This window comes from Anopheles cruzii, chromosome 3 (assembly GCF_943734635.1).
Source record: "Anopheles cruzii chromosome 3, idAnoCruzAS_RS32_06, whole genome shotgun sequence".
Lineage (NCBI taxonomy): Eukaryota > Metazoa > Arthropoda > Insecta > Diptera > Culicidae > Anopheles > Anopheles cruzii.
In genome coordinates, this window is record NC_069145.1 from 24,277,700 (window position 1) to 24,299,171 (window position 21,472).

Sequence of the window (21,472 nt, forward strand, 5' to 3'; positions counted from 1 at the left end):
TAAATGGGAAGAATTACGCATTACGGACAGACCAAAAAAACAAGACAATACACATCCAATAGCGGGCCACTCGCCGTGGGTCTCGGTTTCAACCGGTTGCGGCTAGAATTGATCATGGCCCGCGGGTTGCGCTGCGTGCTGCGTGTGTAATCAGCAATCAGCAACTCCTCTCGCTCGAGAAACGGGCAACTTTTGGCCCGCGGCCATATACACACCGCGTCATATGTGCCCGTCGTTGTTGATTGCTTACCCCGCGCGGACGATAAATTGCTCGTTTTAATGAACCCAACAGACGCACACCAAAAATGGAAGACACCCGGCCCGGGATCCGGCCCATGTTAATCGGGCGAGTTGCCCAGGAACTTCTTCCCCCCAAGTGGAACACTCAAAAAACACTGGGCACACCTTTTGGCCGTGCTAATCGAGCTCCAAACTAATGCATCTGGAGAAGGATCAAGTTAGACACAACAATCTCCCATACGTCAGAGTTGCACCGCATCGTACCGATCAAGAATGTGGCGAAGGAATTTTAATTGATCCACAAACAACGGCTCGATGATGGCCGGGCGGCCACACAGCCTCGCCGCACGGCCATTCGGCATAGTTCGCGGACGTGGAATGTGTCCCCTACCCTCAGGCGTCTCTCGGAGATCTCGTCGAGCCGAGAAGTGCTGCGTAAGTGACAAGTAACGCAATACACCTCAGGGCGACGGGCGATGAAGTCTGTCCGGTGAAGCTAAAGAGAACCCAGGATACTACATGTCCTGTCAATCGTTCGCAGCCCGACGAGGGATTAGTGTCCCCCCACATGCGATTCCACCCATCACACAGGCCACCCTAAAGCAGCACACACGCTACGGCTGACTTACGTCATGCCGCTCTGAAGTCCAGCCCCATCGTCACGTGGCGAGTTGTCGCAGAGATTAGGGTGGCCACTCCCGGGGGCCACAGCTGATCTTGCCACCCTTCTGCGTGTGACTGTGTGTGTGTGGGAATGAATAATCGATTGGACCCCACACGCAGATCAGGCACGGAAAGGCACGCGATGATGCGTGGCGGCGGCGGCGGCTTAAAGTGACACGTTTTAGCGCACATTGAAATGCAAACTTGCCACCCGGTGTGTCGCCCCCCGAACAAACATTGTTTTAATGCCTCGATGATGACGGTGATGATGGTGGTGGTGATGGTTGAGGAATTTTTCTCCGATTGACGCACGCACTTCGAAAAGATTGGGCAGCGTGCGTTGCGTGCGCCCCGTGAAGCTTTTGGTGGGTGATAAAAGCCAACGGGCATTGCCCAAAATAACCATCAACGGCACGTTCGGCACCCGGCAAAGACCCCCCGGGGGTGCATAATGTAAAGCGATGCACTTTTCGTGTTGAATGCATTTTCATGCATTGCAACTCTCTCTCTCTCTCTTGTGGGTGATTTATGACCTGAATACTAAACGTTTGATAACAGTGTGTTAATGTGCTTTATCGTGATGAAAGTAAAAAAGTTGCACCCAAAATGGTGGTCCACTATCGGACCATTGTCTGAACCTCTGAACCGGCCTCTGCTGCGGTTGCGCAAAACCTGCTTGAGCCGAAAAATTGACAGCCACTGACGGAACGAACGAGTTCGGCACGTTGTGTTCCAGGTCCACCGCGGCGGGGACGGCGGTTGCGTTGGCGTTCCAATTAAAGCGTACTCTACCCACAACATAACGCACACACGCACACACACGCCGCTCTTTTGCAGTAGATCCCGCACCCACCGAGTTGGTGGCGGACGGATAAGATCAATTGAGCAACAAACACGAGGTCAAACAATTAGGCGTGCACCCTTTTCGTTGCTTCACGGGACAGGGGGGACAGCAAAATGGGAAACAAACTCTGGCTGACTCAGAGAGCTTCCTCCAGGCCAGTGGACAAGTTAGCGCACGGACGCCAGGGAACTTCCTTCCTGCCGATCAGCATATTAGGAATGATGATGATCATTATCGACGGGAACTAATCCGTGAGTTTTGGGTTTTAGACAAACAGTATGGGTTCATGAATATCTACTTTGTCCGCTTTAAAGTAATGCTCACACTTGTGACAGCGTTTTTTTCAACACTCGAAGCATTTTTTGTGATCTTGTTCAGCTCCTCCGTCGATGCCGTCTTTATCTCTTATCTCTTCAGTTTCCGGAACAAAAAAAAAGCCACAGGGGGCCAGATCAAGAATGTGTGAGGAGCAGGGGTGCACAAATTTGTGTCTTCCTTCCTCGTTTTTTTTTTGTGACGGATTGCTTCGCGTAAATTACGCATAACTTGTCGGTAATGTTCCTCATTGACTGTTCTACCCTTTGGTAAGAACTCATAACGCATCACGTCCCTGTTAGCCAAACACGGTGATCCAAAACACGTTCAAACAAAGCCGCTGTCAAAAATTGACTGATCGAGATTGTAATCTATTAAATGGGTTGCTGTATATAAGTTAAATTCTAAAGAATCATTTCAAGCCAGTTTAATATTAATTCCCTATCCCCTTTCGTTCTTAAGCCTTATTGAAGGTTTTTTCTTTTCGTTTCAGCCTCTTGTCCACAAAAAATTCGAACGGACACGGTTGGATGTGTTTGGGGAATAGTCCAAAACAAAGGGGAAACCCCCTGGATTTATTAAGTTTCAGCGATTATATCAAAGCTTCAAGAGGTAGCTTTTAATGTTAGATAACTGTTACGTTGAACCCCAGCCGCCTTCTTGAAGATGCTGGTAATCTTTCTGGTGTGTGAATTGTGGTCCATTGGATCCTCCCTCTGATTCGATCGACCGAGCACAGCAAACGCAAGGAATGATACACCTCCCTGAAATGGCCAATCAGTGCGTAACTCTCGCTCGCAAGTACTAATAACATTCGTTACAAAACAGCTCCCCTTCGGGCGACTTTCCCACATCGCGCGGCTGCCTAACCGATGATCATCGTTTGACGCAAGCGGAGTTCAATCGATCCCTCCCCGGCGATCAATCACCACCGACCCGTGGTTCGTCGATCAACTTGAGATCTCTACTTTCGTTTCTTTCCCCAAAAAAAAACCACAGACGCAGCGAAAGGGAGTTGCTACCAGAGGGGTCCCGCTCTGCTTCGCGAAAAAACCCACCTCCAAACCTACTCTGCGATCCAGCGGACGACAACAAAGGACCTAATTATCGCCATAAATGAAATCGCGTCGCGCCGAAACGTGTGCCGAATATGGATTCTTGTTAGGTAAGGGCGACCATGTTACCCAGCCGTTGGGTTTGAGCTCATTAAAGACAAAATACTTTGAACATCTCGCGCGCCTAACGCGACTAACTCAGAGCTGGGGCGAGACCTTCTTCTTCGGAAAGCTGTCCCCAGAGAGTAGGTTCATTGGCTGAAGCGGCACAAAAAAATGCCAAAACAATGTTGAAACTTTACCAAAAAACAGCGCCGCGTTGTTTGACGTTCTTCGGGGTGTGTGTTATTGTGAATGGTAAATACGCCTTCACCGTAGCGTTTGTTTAATGTCACAAATGGACCCCACAACGCAAGCCTGCAACGGGGGTCGGGGTCTCTCACTCATCCCGCGGTGTGTGTGTGTATGTGTTTGTTTTGACAAATCGCTCGTTAGTCGTCAAACTGTTGAAATTCACAAACACTCGACATCCGGTCGGTCCCGGCGTCCAACCCCCTCGACGGGCGGCGATGGGAAGCTGTTAACGTCCGCGCCACGCAAACAAAAGCGCAACACAGAGAGCGCGTCCTCTCGCAATCCGAAAAATGCCTCAACAAATGCGCCTCGGTTGGAAAAATAAACTGTGACCCGAGGACTCCCCAAACCGAACGCCGCCGCCGCCGCCACCGCACGCAGCAGTAATCTATTTGCTCCCGCGATATATTCGGCGGATATATGGATAGTTGCCGAGTACGTGCTCGCGGCTGAGAAACGTGAGGGCCGGCACCGGCTGGAGGAGGTTGCTACGCGCCATATCCGCAACCGATGATCGCGAGCAAGGGGAAAACCAACGATACTAATACGAGGCGGGGGTTGAGAGACGCGCCAAAGAGACCCATCGTCATCGTCCACCGTCGTCCGTGTCCGCAGAGCGCGCTGTCAATTAGGGCAGCTTGACCTATTTCCTGACCCAGTTTAGACGTGAAGACGTCTCCCGCGCTCCGTGCAATTCATCGACGACAACGGCGTGTACATTGTGCACGAAAGTCACAGACGGGGGGAGGGTTGCTCTCTAAACTAGAAATCAGCCACAGGTTGCCACTGGTGCCACCAGACCATAATTGACAGCCACTTTGGAGACTCCACTTTCCAGCACTACAGCAGGAACCGGAGAACCACAATCAAACAGTGGCCGACGAGCGTTGAGAAAGTTCACACACTTTTCCTCAGCATTTCTCTCGCAATTTCATTGATCTTCGATGGGATGGGTGATCGATGGGCGCCCTCACGCGTCAAACGTGTGTCTCCCCGTTGGTGTGCAGAAGTTGACACACTCCAGGAACATACTGTGTAGTAAGTTAAGGTCAGCGGAGAGACCATAAAGTGCTACGCGATCGTCGCACATAGACGTCAAAAAACGGAGGGAACTGAGCGACCCTTCTATTTAGGCGCAAAACCAATAAAATATGACGACGTACTCCGTACGGAATAATAAGTGGCCTCAAGTGGTGTTGCCCAACCGCGACACGCCAGGGGCACTTGACACACACCAAATGCAAATCGCAATCGGCAACGCAGTGAAGGCCACCAAGGCCAGACCCGACCGCCGACCAGTTCACCTGTGCCCTATACACGACCGATTTGTAGGTCCTCTTCTACCCCACCCGTTCGACCTGAAATATCTGTAAAAGTCAATAAGTAACGGACGCCAGGAACCCTGAGAAATTGCGCTTTCAACTCTAGATCCCCACTTCGGGAGTCCATGGGCCAATTTGCGACGCGGCGACATTCATCATATACAGTCAATTGCTGCGAGCCGAGAGAACGAGTGACAACCGTGACATATTTCACGCCATGCTGTGGGGGGGCCTGGGGTGGGCAAATTGCGTGCGATAAAAAGGCAATAATCCCAATCCCAGCAATGTGCAATTAATTCTCGATCCTCGATCGGTCGGCAGCTGGATCCACATACCAACACAAGCCATTCACTTTGTCAGCCGCTTGGAACAAACTCTTATCGCCATTACGGAGCCACCACACTTGGGGTGACATTCAAGCGGCGGCGATCGCTGGCGATGACGTAATGGTGACGCGCACGAGCCGTATCCTAGAGAGCGCGGCTAGCAGAGTACCCAGAGACACTTGTCGTGCCGCAGTGCGGGCTATTAAAACTAAAATGCACCCTCCGGACCTTCCGCGAGGCGCAATAAATCAAAATTCCCCGGTATTGCGCACTGACGCGCAGTAGTTCCGGCCCTACTAGAGTAGTCGAGGGGGCCCACTAGGCCCTTTATTCCGCGCAGTTAACGTCTCGCGCGATGACGGTTATCGAATCAATTCCCCACCGCGCGCCATGTCTCGCTAATGCGATTCCGGGAGTGAACTTTAGTGTGGCCGCGAGAGTGTGGCTGAAACAACACCCCCTGGGCTCTGTTGAAGTGTGAAAATAAACCAGCTCTCAACAGAGTACAGAGAGCGGCACTAAACACTCGACTACTTGCTGAATACTTTGTCCAACGGCCGTGCCGTGTGCGCGCCACTCACGATCACCAGCCACGGCGGCGATCCGTCGTCGTCGTCCTTTCTGGGCCCCGGAGAGCAGGCAGATTACGATCGTTCCCACCGAGGTCCACCAACAACTCGGCGTGGGCAGTCGTTTAATACCAGCCAGCCAGCTCTTTGAAGTGTGCCGACCGGCAACAACAAACCGATTTGGTTGAGCCTCCGACGGTCACAACGCCGCAGCTCGCGCACTTGCAACATGCGCACAATTACAACCAGGGGACTCTCGTCCGTCCGCCCGTCCGACTAGGTGACTAGTTGTCCCCGCCCCGGGATATTGCACCACTCCATCGGGGAACCCATCGTCGTAGTTCGCCACCCGTTTGATGGATGGTTCTTGGCGTACGCACACAGAAGCGCAAGCGGAGCTCCGTTGACAGTTTGGTTTAATTACAATTTATGTATATTTTTACGAGCGCGCACACCAAGGAGCCGGGCCCGGCACACTGAAATCTTGCATCACCCTACAGAGAGCTAACGGTTAAATAGGTATCCCTTCGTTTTTGCCCACCATCGGCCGGGATCAACAAATCACCCGCCGCCCGCCCAACAGATCTGTGGCAGGTGATAAAGAACGGCACACCGGAGTAGCAAAAAGCACCGTGTGTTATCCTGCCTATCTGACGTACCTACGACTCTATTACAGCTCCGCCACTCTCTCTCTCTGGAGGAGCAGCAGTAGCAGCTGTAAATGGCCGTATCGTGTGTGTCGATCGTTGACAGCTCTTAGGCGCGCACCTAATCGGCCCCCTGTCAATCGGTGTAGCACCAAGCCGTGCAGCAATAAAACGCTAGCGAGACGACGCGGAGCGCTTCCTGACAGGCCGCCGCACTTGTCGAACAAAACATCCAACGGGTCGTCATCTGTGTTGGACAATCTTTCACCCTCCACAGTCCGCGTGCTTTTACAACAAATTAAGCACCCCGGACTCTTTCGCTTATCAGACCCTGGTTATGCAAGTGTTTCTCAGCTGAGATTAGCTAAATAAACAAGTAATCTAATAAACACACAAAGCTACAAAGCGGACAACGTCGCGATGGACCGCCGGGATAGAATAGGGGCCACGGTCAGCATCATGGCAGCAGCCTTCGCGGTCCTCCGCTGTCATTAGTCATAATCGAATTCGAATTGCCTTGCCGCCTCCGCCTAATTCCTGGACAAATTGTAATCTAATCGGCCATCAAAAAACGCATCACGGTCCCACCACCACCACACGACACGTCATGAATAATCGATCCCATGCGACGCGCCATTGACATTTATTAGTGGCTTGGGGATGCGCGATCGTCGCGGCCCGACTTGGTGGCTAGCATCTCCGGTATCTTCTACAAATCATCCTACATAATTCGCTTTCGTTCGTCCGGAGCTGCTGCTGCTGCTGCTGCTGCTGCTGCTGCTACATGTAACACAATTCGTTCCGCCGCCCAGACCGGGTCGGGCGAAAGTGGAAGACAAAGTAGAAAGTCAAAGAAACAGATTATGACGCTGTCAAAACAGCGATAATTTCGTTTGCCCAACGATCGGCCTCTGCTGCCACCGTCTTGCCGCTGGACGCGACTAGAGAGAGAGAGACAGAGAGAACAAGAGTGTCAGGCTTTTTTCCTCCGGAACGGGAACTCCGGAGGGCCAGCTAGCGAGCGTGTCTATTAGGGGATGGAAAGTGTCTCTTTAATGGATTTTAATCGGGCGATTATGTTATAATTCATCTCGAGTTTACGCGGACCCTTTTCCGGGGCCCTTCGCGCGGTTGATCGGAAAATAAAAGCCGCGACCGAACGTACGACCCCCCGGGGGGAGGGAGCGGACCACCCGTGACACTCGTGGGCAGGTGTCACCGAATGAAGAGGCCCGCTCCGGGCCGAGGTGCCCAAAATTTCGTGGTAAACACAACAACTGGATGGACGTTGCTGGGCAGAGCAGCACAGTGCAGTTCCGTAACAACCTGGGACCGTCGTAACTTAACGCGCGTTGGACGGACACTCCTCGCTGCGCTGCGCTGCCGGATGTGTTGGGACCACAAGTGTCAGATTCGACATCAGAGCGCTTTGCCGCGGGCGCGCGGTGCGCGTCAAACTTTCCATTGACACCCACCGACACTCTGGTGTAGAGCCGTGGAAATGCGGTTAGCGATCGGTCGCGATCCGGCGATCCGTGTCTGGCGAAGTGCCACCTGGGATGAAGGGGTCGCCCGGATACCCGTCGCCTAGACAAGCGGGGCGTTCGGCTGACACCACCACCCGAGAGAAGGCAAATAGCCGCGCGGCCACACAACAATCGCCACCATTCACAGACACACACGTTGGAGGAGGATGGATAACCCACCTCCCACGTCCACGAAGCCCCGGGACGGCGTGGCGTTACATTGGCCAGGTTCGTTTCCGGCAGGGGTTTCTCTATTTTGACAGCCGCTGGTGATGGCCGGTTGGCTTTCTGGTGCGAGTGGTCCTTGTGGAAGGAGAAAGGTACCGCCGCCGACCGACCGGACTGGGGATGGCGAGAGAGATAAGCGAACGAAAGCGGATGGCCTGTCGACCGATTCCAAAGAGAAAGAAGAATTTGTTAACCAACGTCGCGTACTTCTTGGGAAAAATTCCTATGCTTTTGGAACAATCCATCGGTTCTCGTAGGAAAATCTCACTTTCAACAAAAAAAACAACGCCATTGTGTCAAAACTTTTTGGTTGCTGATCGCCGGGTCAGATTGTGGTGGTCCAGTCCAAAAAGATCGTGCGAACGGTATGCCCCGGTAGGCGACATTGGCGACATGAAGAAAAAGAAGCTCCACAACCGGAGGATTGCGGACCTTGAGCTGTCAAGAATAGCGGCTTCCGAAAGAACGATAAATTTGGAGCTTTAAATGGCTGCGATGGCTCGCGAAAGGGGTTCTTGCGATCCCACCGTTTGATGCCCTTGGCGGATTCTCTGAAACTGAATGGATTTCCGCAGTTTCCGCAGTAGTTGTTTCCTACTTCTGTGCTCAGTGCCTCCTGCAAGTCCAGGCCAAAACTGGACAACATTACCAGAAGAAGCAGAAAAGTGGCTCGCCACGTTATTTATCTTCGAAAGAATATGCGTTCCAGTCGCACTAGTCGGTGGCTTTTCAAATCGGAAACAATATCTTATTCACTGCAGCGATCCTATCTTAGTAGTCCTCCCGGATAGATGTTTTGACATTTCTCCCTTTTCTAAATCCAAATACCAAACAGTGACATTTGACGATGACATTTTGTTTTGAAAAGAGCTAAGACACCAACTTACAAAAGTGCCCCCAACTTCACACAAATCAAGGAATATTGAACATTCATAGAGTCCAGGAAGAATGCAGATGAATACAGCGGTGAAAAGATGATCCAATAAATTGAGGGTCACGTTGGGCAGGAAATATGGGAAGTAATGGGAGGTGTATTCCAAGAACAGTCAGCGCTTTAATCAAAACCAATTCAGCGTTACTATTTTACTACTTTACCCTGGTGTTCTTAATAACTCCCCCTTTATAGGCCATTTGGTTTTAGTCTATAAATCCATCGAGGTACGGCTAGCTTACTGCCGATTTTAAACGCAACATGACTTTAAGGTCTTCTCTAATGTTAGGGCTCAACAAAAAAGTTGTATTTGTCAACCCGTTTTGCCTATTACTTTAGATGCAAAAAGGAACCACCGCGACCATTGTTCAGCACACATTATGCAATGGCCAGAAATGGCCAGAACGTGGCCGGGGAACGAGTCCCTCATTTCATTCCCGGTGGTCGGTGATGAAATGAGCCTCCGTCCGTCCACCCCATCTTTTCGTCGTGTCCACTGAGAGAGCTGCGATCGCTGGGCGCACCAATTGGAAGCTATTGCATCGCGTCAAAGCGTGTGGCATGGTACGAAATTGGCACCATTGTGCTTCAATTCTATCGCAATAATTTAGCTGAAGTTCAGCTCCGCCGAGGAGACGCGACCGTGGCGCGGTCGGAACCTTCAGTGTCCAACAGTAATCACGAGGGTCACGAATGTACCCCGTACCTGGGACATACCGTTCGCGCTTATCTTGTGCGCCAACTCCTCACGAACAGAACTAGAGCCTCTAGCGGCTTGTGGCTAACTGAGTTTCTCAAAAAGGGATTTTCCTCTGGGGAACATTTAACTCGTTCTCGAGGATAGTCTTGACGCGGTGTGGCCCATATACGATCAGCGGGACGCAGCGACTGTTCCGGCGATAGAAACAACACACAGGATCGGGCGCGGAAGAAAAGAAAGCCACGAAGCCAGTTACCTTATTCGGGGGAGCCCCCTGGAATCGACTCGTTCGAGATCCGAAGAAGCCTGATCAAGTCTCGCTGAAGCGAAGCGACGCGACCAACCAATTTGCCTCCAGGGTTCACAGAGTGTCCGAACGGTTAGTGGTTAGACGCCGCTCAATACCCAGGAAGATGGCCCGTCTCAGGTGTACGTCCGATACGAGCAGGGCTTTTGACAGCATACGGTGGGCCCTCCTCGGTGCCGCCAACAGCCCCCACCCCCCCCACCAGTGGGAGGCACTCGCTCCACGTTTGGGTCCGCCATCTTGAGATGATGAGGCCCTGTCATGATGAGAAGAGCCCCATTCGCTTCGCTCTCGCTTGGTGCGCCTTCGACATTCTTGCTCGTCGAACGGTCAGTTTTCTCCGGTACTCGATCCGGATCCTTGTCCGAGTTTATACGCGCCGCCCGGTTCTCTGCCATAGCGCCTTCGGCATGTGCTCGCGAAAGTACAGGAACTCTTCCACCTTTCGATCAAAACAGAACAAAAGCACCAACTTGGAGGCGCGCCAGGGAAGTCCAGGTCGACACGGCGGTGAAGAGGTTCGAGTCAATCATTATTCCACGCACGCGAAACCATTGGCCAGGGCAGCGCGCGTCCGTGTTGTGGTGCGCCTCCAGAAGGGTCGTCATGGTCGCGCCTCAGGTCGGTGCGGCCGCGGCGTGATGGTTCGAGCGCTGGGGCCCGTGGCCATTCGAAAGCATTAGCATCCCAAAACGATGATAGAAGCTAATGAAATGGCCGCCCCGGTTTGCGAAACCTCCGGGTAGTCGTCGCGGGGTGGTGGCCGCCTCTCTATGGACCTCGACAAGGAGCTAACTGTAAAAGCTCGTGCTACTTATTCGAAGCACGCCAATTTATGTTGTGGCGCCTTTTGCGTGGAGAGCGGTGCTCCACTTGAAATGGGCCTCGGAATGGGATGACCCTTGGTTCCGGAGAGGGGGGAGGGGCGTTTTATCGCTACAGATGGGATGTTCTGATGCCAAACTAGAGTCCGACCGGGGGCAGCGAAGACCGGATCCGGTTGGCTGCCATTTTGATGTTTCCAGGAATCGGCCAGCCCGAGAAGTGCTTTATTTTATAGTTCCCAGTTTTCGGTGGCCGGCCCCAGGTAACCTTGAGAAAACACATGATCCCGGCCGGGCAGAGAGCTTTCCAACCGTGGAATGGCACAAATCGGTTAATTGTTCTTGCCGTTGATCATCATCCCTCCCGTTTCGTGAACCTCCTTTTTTCGCTGACACACAAACCGAAGCCGGCCGCCGCCGCCGCGAAGAAGAACAAAACAAAAGAAACAACAAACGTGAATAACCTGTTTCTACGCCACAAACGCTGGTGGCCAGGTTGATCGAAAAACCGTGGATTGCTCCCACCGTCCATTTCGCGGTACCTTTCAGTGTTGACGTTTTGTTATCAAACTCGATCCGTCGGTATCCGAACCCCACTGGGGAAACTTTCCCAATAGGCCCCTCTAGAGTGGTGCGCGATCTGAGAATCGATCCGAGTTCGATTGTTTTATCAGATTTTATTCCACCTACGTCAAGGATAACCGGTGCGGGCTACCGTCCGTCCGTCTATGGCCACCAGCATCATGGCGCGCGGCATGACGACGACTAGTGAAGGTCCGCCCAAGTCCAGCTAATTAACGAGCGCGGCGCCCACCCCGATCGCTACGCTCACGAATCATCCGCCGATGGCCGTTTCCATCACCCAAGTCGCCGACCGAAAAGGTTTTACCGAAAAGGGATACCTGAACGGTCTTGGAAGACACGGACACCAACCGACCGCTCTGACTGGCCATCGATAAATCACCATTTGTTCGGCCCCTAATTGGACTAAGCACGGTGATGGTGGTTGGTGCGCGCCTAAGGCCTCTCATGGCTGTCTTGAAACTGTCACACGTGGAACCACCGTCAACAGAGGGCGCCACAAGAAAGCTGAAGCTGTGGAGTCCATGCTACCTGTTTGAGCTGCCCTTTTCGCGATGAACTAGAGAGTTCTTCTCTGCGGACAATGTCGCGCGATGTGTCACACATGTCCGCCCGCTGCTGCTGCTGGGACATCTGGCTGCCACACTCGGCCACCGTCACTCAAAGAACACCGTTAACGTGCCAGCGGGCGGTTTCTAGCGGATTTCCTAGTTGCGCCACACGATATGGAAACTTGCTCCGCCAGCAGCCGCCAGGCGCGGGATTCTTCGCGGGCTGCCTCTAGGGCCGCTGAAAGCTTGAACCTGATCCCGCTCGTCGTCGTCGTCGTTCTTCCGCCGCACATGGCGGGTTGTTGCAGGAATGTGGTTGCGAGTGCGCGCGCGCGCGGATTGTTGCTCACGATGTCGTTCAACTGATGGACGGGCGACGGCGGGGACGGACAGGGAGCAAAAACATGATCAAACGACCCCATGATCACCACACACACAGAGGCAGAGTGCTCGGTCACGATTCGATCACCTGCGAGAAGCTTCAAGAAGTAGCAGCGTATGACTCATGCGCGGGGGGTCGGTCGCGTGAAGTCATCAGCTTTTACCCAAAATGAGCAGCATGTCAGCCCTCATCCGGAATCGTGTGGTTCCATTTTCGGTAGAGAAGATGTCGTAGAAGTATGTCGTAATTCGGCATACAAACACCACTCTTTCTCGGGAGGTTCTAATATTGGGCCCTTGTGCGATAACCTGCGACCGAGGACTGCGCCATCACCTGACCATTGACCGCCGCGGGCGACGACCACGATACCCGCCGGTAACAGGTTAACACAGGCTGCCGATGGACGCAGACTGCAATTAAAGTTGGCCGTCTCGGCGTTGAGAGATGATGCGCTTTTATTGTGAAGAGCGCTTTAGGGTGCGTCACCCAAGCGCTGACCGACCCACACGGGGAGTGGCCACATCAATGCATCATTCGCTGGGCTTGGGGCTTGGCCACGGCCGTTCTGCAACCTGTGACGAATCGTACCGAAAGATTGTCCGCCGTCCGCCGTTGCCGTGAGTCGAATGTAACGGCAACGCGGAAGATGGATCGTTCGGGCAGTCATGGCCCCCGGGTCTCTCTCTCTGTGTGTGTGTGTGTGTGTGCGAGTAGCCCCGGGTCAAGATGATGGATGTTGATCGGAGAGGACTCGGAGGAGAGCGCAGTCCACGGGCTCGGGGCTCGAGATGATGATGCACTTTCCTCGGCCGCAGCCGAACGTTCGTTCGTTTGAAGTTAAGGTACCTCCCGCAGGGCAAGGTGCCATCGTAACGGCCTCTCTAGCTAAGCGTTAGCTAAAACGCAGTTTTCGAAACCAAAACCCAGCTACTAAGTCAGCGCCGCGACTCGGACTTGGACCGTCCCGAGTTACAGCCGGGTGATCGGGACAACCGTCGTTGCGCGCCGTTAAACTCGGCCGCGGCCATCATTGGCTATAATTCTTTCCATCTTTGTCCGAAGGACCAACCGCTCTCTAGAGATCGCCCTACAGCCCAGCGATGGAAGATTGTGGCCGATTCCCCAAATGCGTTCGTGGTTGCGTCGTGGTGATACTATCGCCGGTGCCCGGACCAGAGACGGCACCGTGAAGGGTGCTTTTTAACGCTCCATTGCGAAACTGTCCACGGAACGCTGGCGTTCAGAGTTCAGTGAGACCGCCCCCGGTAAACGAGGCTTACGGGTTCCAACCGAATCGTTTCTAGGCATTTGGAAATTTGTACCTATAGTTTATGGGTCACAACCCCCCGAAGCAGACTTCCGACCGGGTATAGGTCGGGTAATCAGTGGACCCCTCCTGACCACCGAATATCAGGGAGTGGATAACTTCGACCATGAGCGCCCATCTTCCGAAGTCCAGTTCGATATAAATATTGAAACGGTGCACTGGGCTTTTGCCGAGGCTCTCAACTACGCCCAAATTCCTGTGCGCGCCGACCCCGATCTGGTCGGCGCATCTTCCGTTTTCCAGTGTTAATTTATTCCTACGTTCCGAAGGGCAGAGAGCATCGTCGGGCAAACGAAACCGACCACACAGACCACCTTCGGTCAAATCTCGGCGCAGCGCCCATGTAGGTCAGCAGGCAGCATGTTTTAATCATTTCGAAGGTGAAAAGAAACCAACGGAGACATCGGCAAAGAGAGGTCAAACCGGCGGGAAAAGCCACGAACTAGGACGGTGCAGACACTTCTGCAGTTCCTTTTCCGCAATACACAGGAAGTTTAGTGGGGCGATAAAAGTGACGCCTCAAAAGTCGTCACTGGACCTCGCACGAGATGAATGGTTTCACTTTTTTTTTCGCGCCCTCCGCGCGCGCTGATCCACGATTGTCTTCTTGGCTTGGCGACGTTTGGCAGAAAGAAGTCACGTCACGCGCCGCGTACTGGCTACAACCCGTAAACGGCATCGCAATTAAGGGATGCGTTTAAAATGCGATAATTATCGGCGGGCGTCACTCGGTCGCTCGGCCAGCCCATGCGCACAATAGAGAGCGCGATTGCTTCCGAGCTCTGGCTGTGGCGCACTTTCATTTCGCGGTTTCCACAGTGGCGGACACCCGTGAAGCGACAGGCCTCTTGGACAAAACGGGCAGCCTGTGTGTCTTGGATCGGAGGAGAAAGGAATCACTGGTGCTCGTGGCACCTCGACGACCGCTGTCCATCAACCGATCGACCCAACAGGTTGGCAGGCTGTTCGCGGTGGTGGCGATTGTTTAGCGGTGGCACTCTCCCCGCGGTAATCCGGTTAAGGGGAACCACGACAGTGTCTCACAAATTGGGTATGCAAAATGACCGCAGCAACGAATTAGGTGTTCCGTGTCGGAGCGGCCCCAAAACTGGGGTAAGCGATGAGACATAAACTTATTCGGCCGGCTTGTGGAAGACGACGTCATCCCATATTAACCAGAATTGGGTCACACGTTTATGAATACCTCACCGCATGTGGCGCAAAAAAAGGACACCGGCCGAATCGTTGGCAGTAAATCGTGTCAGGCCAAGCGCGCCAGACGAGGATTCATATCTGAGAGCGGGACACGCAAACCTGTTCCTCCGCGAGCTTTCTGATGCAGATAAGTCCAGTAGAGAGGTCAGTTAAGACCGATGACTGCTGATAATTGATGCTGGGTTACTGAAGGAATCGGGAACCGACACGGCTCCCTCCAGGCCAGCAGTATCTCTTTCTTCCAGCTGACAGAGTGTACACGCCGCGGTTCCCTGACGCCGTTACCTGACACGATTCGGATAGTAGCCGCTCGGTGGATCGGGAACGTCGGCCGTTTCGTGACTTTTGGCCATCGATGAGAACGGGAGATTTTTGGGCACCGATAGTGCGGCGAAGGATGCTGAGCCCGGGTTGGATCGGAGAGTTCGGTGTCAAAGTCGTGACACCGAATCGTAAACGGAGAGAATTGCGTTGCGTGTCGAGCCGTGTAGCGCGGCTCACGACGATGGCCATGGCGCGCGTTCGGCAACAAATAATCGATCGGCATCATGAGGCAAGAAATTATGCGTTTACGCACCATTCCGTGTGAGGCAATAACTCTAGCGTAATCGGAACGCAAAGTGTGGGAACCGCGGCCATTGATTCGTCGGCGCAGGCCTTTCGCAGATCGCGATTCTTTTCGCTTTCAATCGGAATTGCCCTCCAAAACGGCCGCCTGCTTCCTGCAGCCTTCATTCTGGATCCAGCCTGACCATAACACGAAGATCCGACCGCGGCCGAATCCGGAAGGGGAGGGCGAATTTGAATTCAGTTTCAGTTTCTGCGCTGCGGCGTGGTCCAATAAATTCATCTAACGTTCGCGCGGCCCATTTTCGGGAACTCACGATTCACACTTTGCGCGGACACCGATTGGCGTAGCTTCGCCTTTTGGCGCTTCTGTTTCGAAGGTTTCTGGTGGTTCTCACACACGGATGACCTAATAGCGTAGAGTTCTTCCGGGTCGGGCTGACTCTCCCGTAGCCGTTACGTTGCGGGAAGGTCATTGGGTTATTATCGAAGGAAGGAGCGAACGCCCCCCCATTAGTCGGTACCGGAGACCGTCCGGATACACGGGTCTGGACCAACACAGTCTCCAGGGGCTTCCATTAATCACTCCTCACTCTGGTGGTGGCTCGAGCGGTGGCAATTCCCGTTGTCTGCGGCCGTCAGCCAGACAACGGATCATTGCGTTCGGTTGTGCAATTTCTGCAGCCGACTCTGGCCGACGCTGGCCACTTGCACCGGGCCGCGGCGATTCGGAGCAACCCACGCACCCACAACCGAGTTCTTCCGCACGGTAGCTATACCGATCGCGGGGGGTGTTGTCCCACGATCGATCGCAACTGTCGAAGTGATTAGAGGCATCCGAAAGGCAAAGTGCAAATTTGCAACGGGGAACCAATCCCGTCGGGGGGCGGGCTGGGACTCGATGATTAATCGTCGGTGTGGCCAATATGCGATCATGATATCCGAGAGTCCGACACACGGAACCGCAGGCGGCTGCGGGTCAGGATAGAAAATGCGCCACCATTGCGCAGTGCCCGGTGCCAAGCGTAGGCCGTAAAGACAGCCTCCATCCGCCACGGGAACCGTGGGCCGCCCACCTGCCAAGGGCTGCGCTTAGGCAACGTGCGGGGCGCTGGTGTCCGGAGCCGGACCGGAGCGCATGAAAGTAGTGAGCGAACGAGCGGACACGAATGGCGGCATCTACCGCAAAGGGAAGACTGCTTTCTGGACACTCTCAGAAATGGTTACGGATAGTTTTAGCAGCCCTTTGGATATTTACCTATATTTTACGTTAGTCGGCGAGGATCCATATTATAAGCCTATCGATCAAGTCCACAACGACAACAGAAATTGACACAGTATTCGAGTATTCAAAATTCACTTCCCAGATCCCGAAAAGATCAATGACAGAGAAATGGCCCAACGCCGCCAATAAATCAACCATCCCGCACTGGTGTCTGTGCTCTGCTTGGTTGCCTCTCCGAAACGAGCCAATCGATCCGAACGACTCCGCACACACACACGTGTCGATATCGTCGATGCGGACAGTTTGACAGTTTACGCGACTTCCGTTCCGAGATTGAAATGAGAAACCGCGCGGCGCGCGCGCGCTAACGGGTTTATCGCTGACAGACCCGGCCCGGTCCAGGACAGCAGCTCTACAAATTTGACGTCATCATTCGACCACTCGGCGGAGACCGTGGTCGTCCGCGCGCTGTTTCCTTATTAGCTGGCAGCCGCCGCGGTCGGCGGGTAAACGAAGAAGCAGAAGAAGAAAAAAAACAAACCTTGGCCTTGGGCGGGCTAGCTTTCGATCCGCGCCATCACCCCAGACTCTTCTCGGTTCTAGTTTTTCGTCCCACAGAAGCCCGACGGAGAGCACTGATTTCGATTAAATGAATTCAATTAACAGCACAAACCCCCCCCCGGGGGTCTGGGGACAGTGTTAGAGTGCGCCCCCGTGTCCGCGGACAGGGCAGACACACGCACGCACACACAGGCGTGGGACACGAAGGAAGAAGTATATTAAGAATAATTTCCATTATTAACCACGCGTTGCTCGGTCATTTGCCACCAAAACGGTTGTGGTCGGTTAATGGATCGATGATCGTGAGGAGTTCTTTTCGGTTGTCCAGCGATCGACGAGTTTTGACCGAGCTCTATCAGCACACGATGATGATTACGACGGTGCACAAACTGTTCACGATCGTTTTATGATCTTTTTGTCAATTGCCCTGCCCCCGGTTTCTAGATGCGCGCGGTCCCCGAACGGCCAGGTCATTATCAGTGAAGTTCAATGGTTCGAGATTCGGGCGCAAATGTGCTCCGCGCGACTCCGAGTAGTGCTGCTGCGTTTGATACGGTGATAGTGCACTGCCCGTCGTGCCCATTTCGAATGTTCAAGTACTTCCGTCGATGGTTCGAGAGTACTGGCGGCCCTAAAATTAATTAAAATGGATTACAAGCACTTTGCCTGGAGTTGGAAAAGCTCGTTTCTGAGACGTTCGCGGTTGTTTGTTCAATCGTTTTAATGGCCGGCAACGAGTGAAATCGGAACAACCGCGCAGGGCGAGATGGGGCCACCAGCTGCAGCGTTGTGGTTCGCGAATTTCTACCGAACACGCCACAAATTGGGAGATAGTTTTAGGAGAACCAAAGGAACCGCTTGGATCGTTTTGGACGGCCCAAAATAAACGTCCTTCTGGAGGCGGCAGTCAAATCTAGCTCTTTTCGTGTAATGGAATGATAAAGACATGTCAGGCACCGGGCTGAGCGAGTCCATCCGTTCCGGGGGCCAGTCATTTGGTAAACAGTTCAATGGCCCGCGGCTCAGCCGAATTGCGCCGGAGTCGCCTTGGAAGCGTCTCAAGGTATTTCAAATTAAAACAAGCCAGAAAAAGACTACACTCCATCGTGGCTGCCGAAAGCGGCGAGTGCGTTTTGAGTGCTTCTGTCCCATTGCCTATCCCACATTTCAGTAGCGTCTCAATCAGGGCACCGCACCCCGCGAGATGAAGGGCGCTCTTATCGTCCATTACCATGTGTCTTGCGCGGAGCCCTGTGGGCCCCAAAACCCCCACAACACCGGCCCCTTTTTATTTTTCTTCCCCCCGACAAATATGCGTCCGCGCGCTCGATATCGTCTCGAGTCGCAAAGGCCATCTCCGACTCCGACGCGGCCGACCAAAAAACAACGGCCGACTACCGAGAGGTACTACCGGCCTCGTAAGTCAACCACCACGGGTCGTCGTGGAGTTGCTCTTCGCTTTGCTCAATTTATTTACTTTTACCACACTTTGGCCAGCGTTTGGGGCGGCATCGCCGTACTCTGCGCGCGCGCTTCGGGTATCGTTTATCTTAAAAGAGTCCATCTTGTCCCGGACCCCGAGGCAGGCAGGAGAAGACCGCCGGTGATCCGCGCCGCGCAGTTTCACTTCACGACGGGCACCCCAAAAGAGCGGTAGCCGCCGGTGTCGGGGAGATAAGGACGAAAAATACCAAAACCCAAGAGCCCGACCAAAAGCCAGTAAAACACACAGTGACGGAGTGGGTGCCTCAAAGATCACTTTGAACGTAAGTTGGTGGGCCGCTTCTCCGGAGTAGTGTCCCTATTGTTTCGAGCAGCTGGCGGCGGCGGCGGCGTCGGTGCCACTTAAATGTCAATACGGGACCCCGCGCAAGCTCGCCGAACGCCGTGCTGGAAGTGATCGGACAAACAAACCGAGCCGCGGCGGGATATTTTCTCCCAAATAACGGCGCAGTAGAAAATGGTTCCCCGTTCGGGCGCGCGCGGATAAACGCCGACCAAAACACTCTCCTCCTCCGCTCGGCTGGCTAGCGGCCGGGCACGGTGTTTATATTTGCGCAAGAAATAAACTTCAGCTTGCCGCCCGAAAAGTGAGATGTCGGATCGGGCTGATGCGCGCCAGTCGAGGCGAGGAAGAAAGTACTGTTAGCCACTGTGGTTCACACTGGACGGCGTCTGCGGCGGGCTGCGGCGCGGTGAGTTTGACTTTCTCGCCCAAAGTCACCAGCAACAACTAGTACTGCGTAGCTTCTTCCACGCAGTGGGCCGATCATAAACATCAGTACAACCGCGTTCGTTATGCACCAGCCTCTCGCACCACCGGAACATGTGCTGCGATCACCGCCACAGGCACGTGATGCATCCCGCGCAGTTACGGACTTCTGGTGCAGCTTGGTGAGCAATGTTGTCGGTTGTTATTTTTACTCCCCAACGAGCGATAGAAGTACTATTTTTAAGTGAAAGTACGCTAAACAGCATTATTATTAACGGGTTTATGTAACGCACCCTTATGAACCGCGTGATCGTATCACAAGCATATGCAATATGTCGGCTGCCAATAATTGTAATGAATTCACAATTCGCCACTAGACACTAGACACTGCAGAATTGTAAGACGCGCACCTTTCGGCCAATTATCTGAGGTCTGAGGTCGTGTGTTTTTGTGTGACTACTTAGGCACGCTAGTAGCAAACAAAGGACCCGCAAGAAGAATAAGGCTTCTGTGCCCGCCATCGTGGTTGTCGCACACTGCAAAGTCTACACGCTGCAACTTTGTTAAGAAAATGAACAAATGAAAAACGTTTGGCCATAACAATTGATTATCGTCCGGCGGCGGCGGTGGCGAGGCTCGAAACGTGGGCGAAAGAGAAAGCATTAAGAGCGGTACATAAAAACGAAGAACCGATAGCGACCGCGAGTCCGGCTGTTGTCCGGGAGAAGCACACCAAAAAGCCCTGACCAGAAATGGGACGAAAAGAAAAGGCTCGAAAGAACACAGCGACGACGACGACGGCGACGGAGGGGGTCTTCCCGTCCCGATCACTACCGCGCAGAGACCACCGAAGAGACTCCCGCCAGGTTTATGCCCTCGCCGGTCGTGTGGCCATGAAATAATTTTACGGCAATCTTTCCATGTTCTCCGATTTTGCCGCCTGGTGGTGGTACCATTTTAGCCTCGTTCTTCCAAATTAGAACCTTTCGAGGTACGCGCTCTGCACACCATACCGCACCCGCGAGGAGTTGCGTTGGCGTGTGTGGTGCGTCGTGTCTGGGAACGTGCCCCGATGCTGGATTCCGGATCGCGCTAATAGAAAAGGTTAGTTGGTGCAACATGGTCTTACCTTTCGTGTGTGACGTGTTATGATGTTCGGCCGATGCACCGGCCAGCAGCAGCGGACACCAGCACAAGGCGATCGACGCCAACAGTAGCACCAGCGGAGCGGTGGCCATGATCTGTCTCACTTTGGCTTCTTCGTTGCCCGACAGGTTCAAGGGAACGGTGCGGTGCCGATCGCACCCGATAGCCCCCTGCCGTCCGGGTTCTTCAATCCTGGCACCTTTTTTCGCAGACAGTATTCAGCTCAAGCCGGTTGCTCTCCGGCCCCGGACAGATTCTGCCGATGGTGGACTTTTCGAGCAAACTTCCACCGACTGATAATGCACAACGCACCGGACCGACGGCTGGATTGATCGTCCTGATTGCGTATTATGACAACGGCGAACCCAAACACTAGCTGCTAGCGCGGTGCACGCTGAATCTGTTGCCTTCGCCGCTCACGAACTGGGGCAGAATTACCGCAGATTAGTTGCACTCACAAACAGAAACCGAGCGGCCCTTTTTCTGCCTCGCCTCACGGCACGTTTCCCATCGAAAGGGAATTCAATTAAATTGGTTCTTTCTCCGCGCGCGCGCTCGCGCCCAAACGAACCCTCGCGGCCTGGGGTTTTCCGGTTTCGCTTTTTCCTACCGAACACCCGGCCGCTCCGCCGCTAGTTTTCTGCCGAAAAATCAAAACAAGTGGGAACTGCTCTTCCGGGTTCCGGGATAATTTCGAAGCATCGCCCACGGCACGGCGATGGAGAAATGGTAGACGAAGAAAATTGCTTCGTGTTAATAATCAGCTTCCTTTCGGCGCTTTACACTTTCGATGCTCACTACATCTGGAGCCCCAGATTGCTGTGGCCCACCAAACTCACTAGGTTGACCACCC

General features: G+C 53.6%; 1 protein-coding gene across 1 annotated transcript in view; it reads right to left on the bottom strand.

Moving 5' to 3' along the window:
• Window positions 1–21,213, bottom strand: part of LOC128272091 (uncharacterized) — a 33,720-nt gene extending 12,507 nt beyond the window's left edge. The window contains exon 1 of the mRNA XM_053009824.1: window positions 20,603–21,213. Within this exon, the coding sequence (XP_052865784.1) occupies window positions 20,603–20,711 (109 nt within the window). The 5' untranslated portion in view covers window positions 20,712–21,213. The remainder of the gene's footprint in view (window positions 1–20,602) is intronic.
• Between the last annotated feature and the right edge of the window lie 259 nt (window positions 21,214–21,472).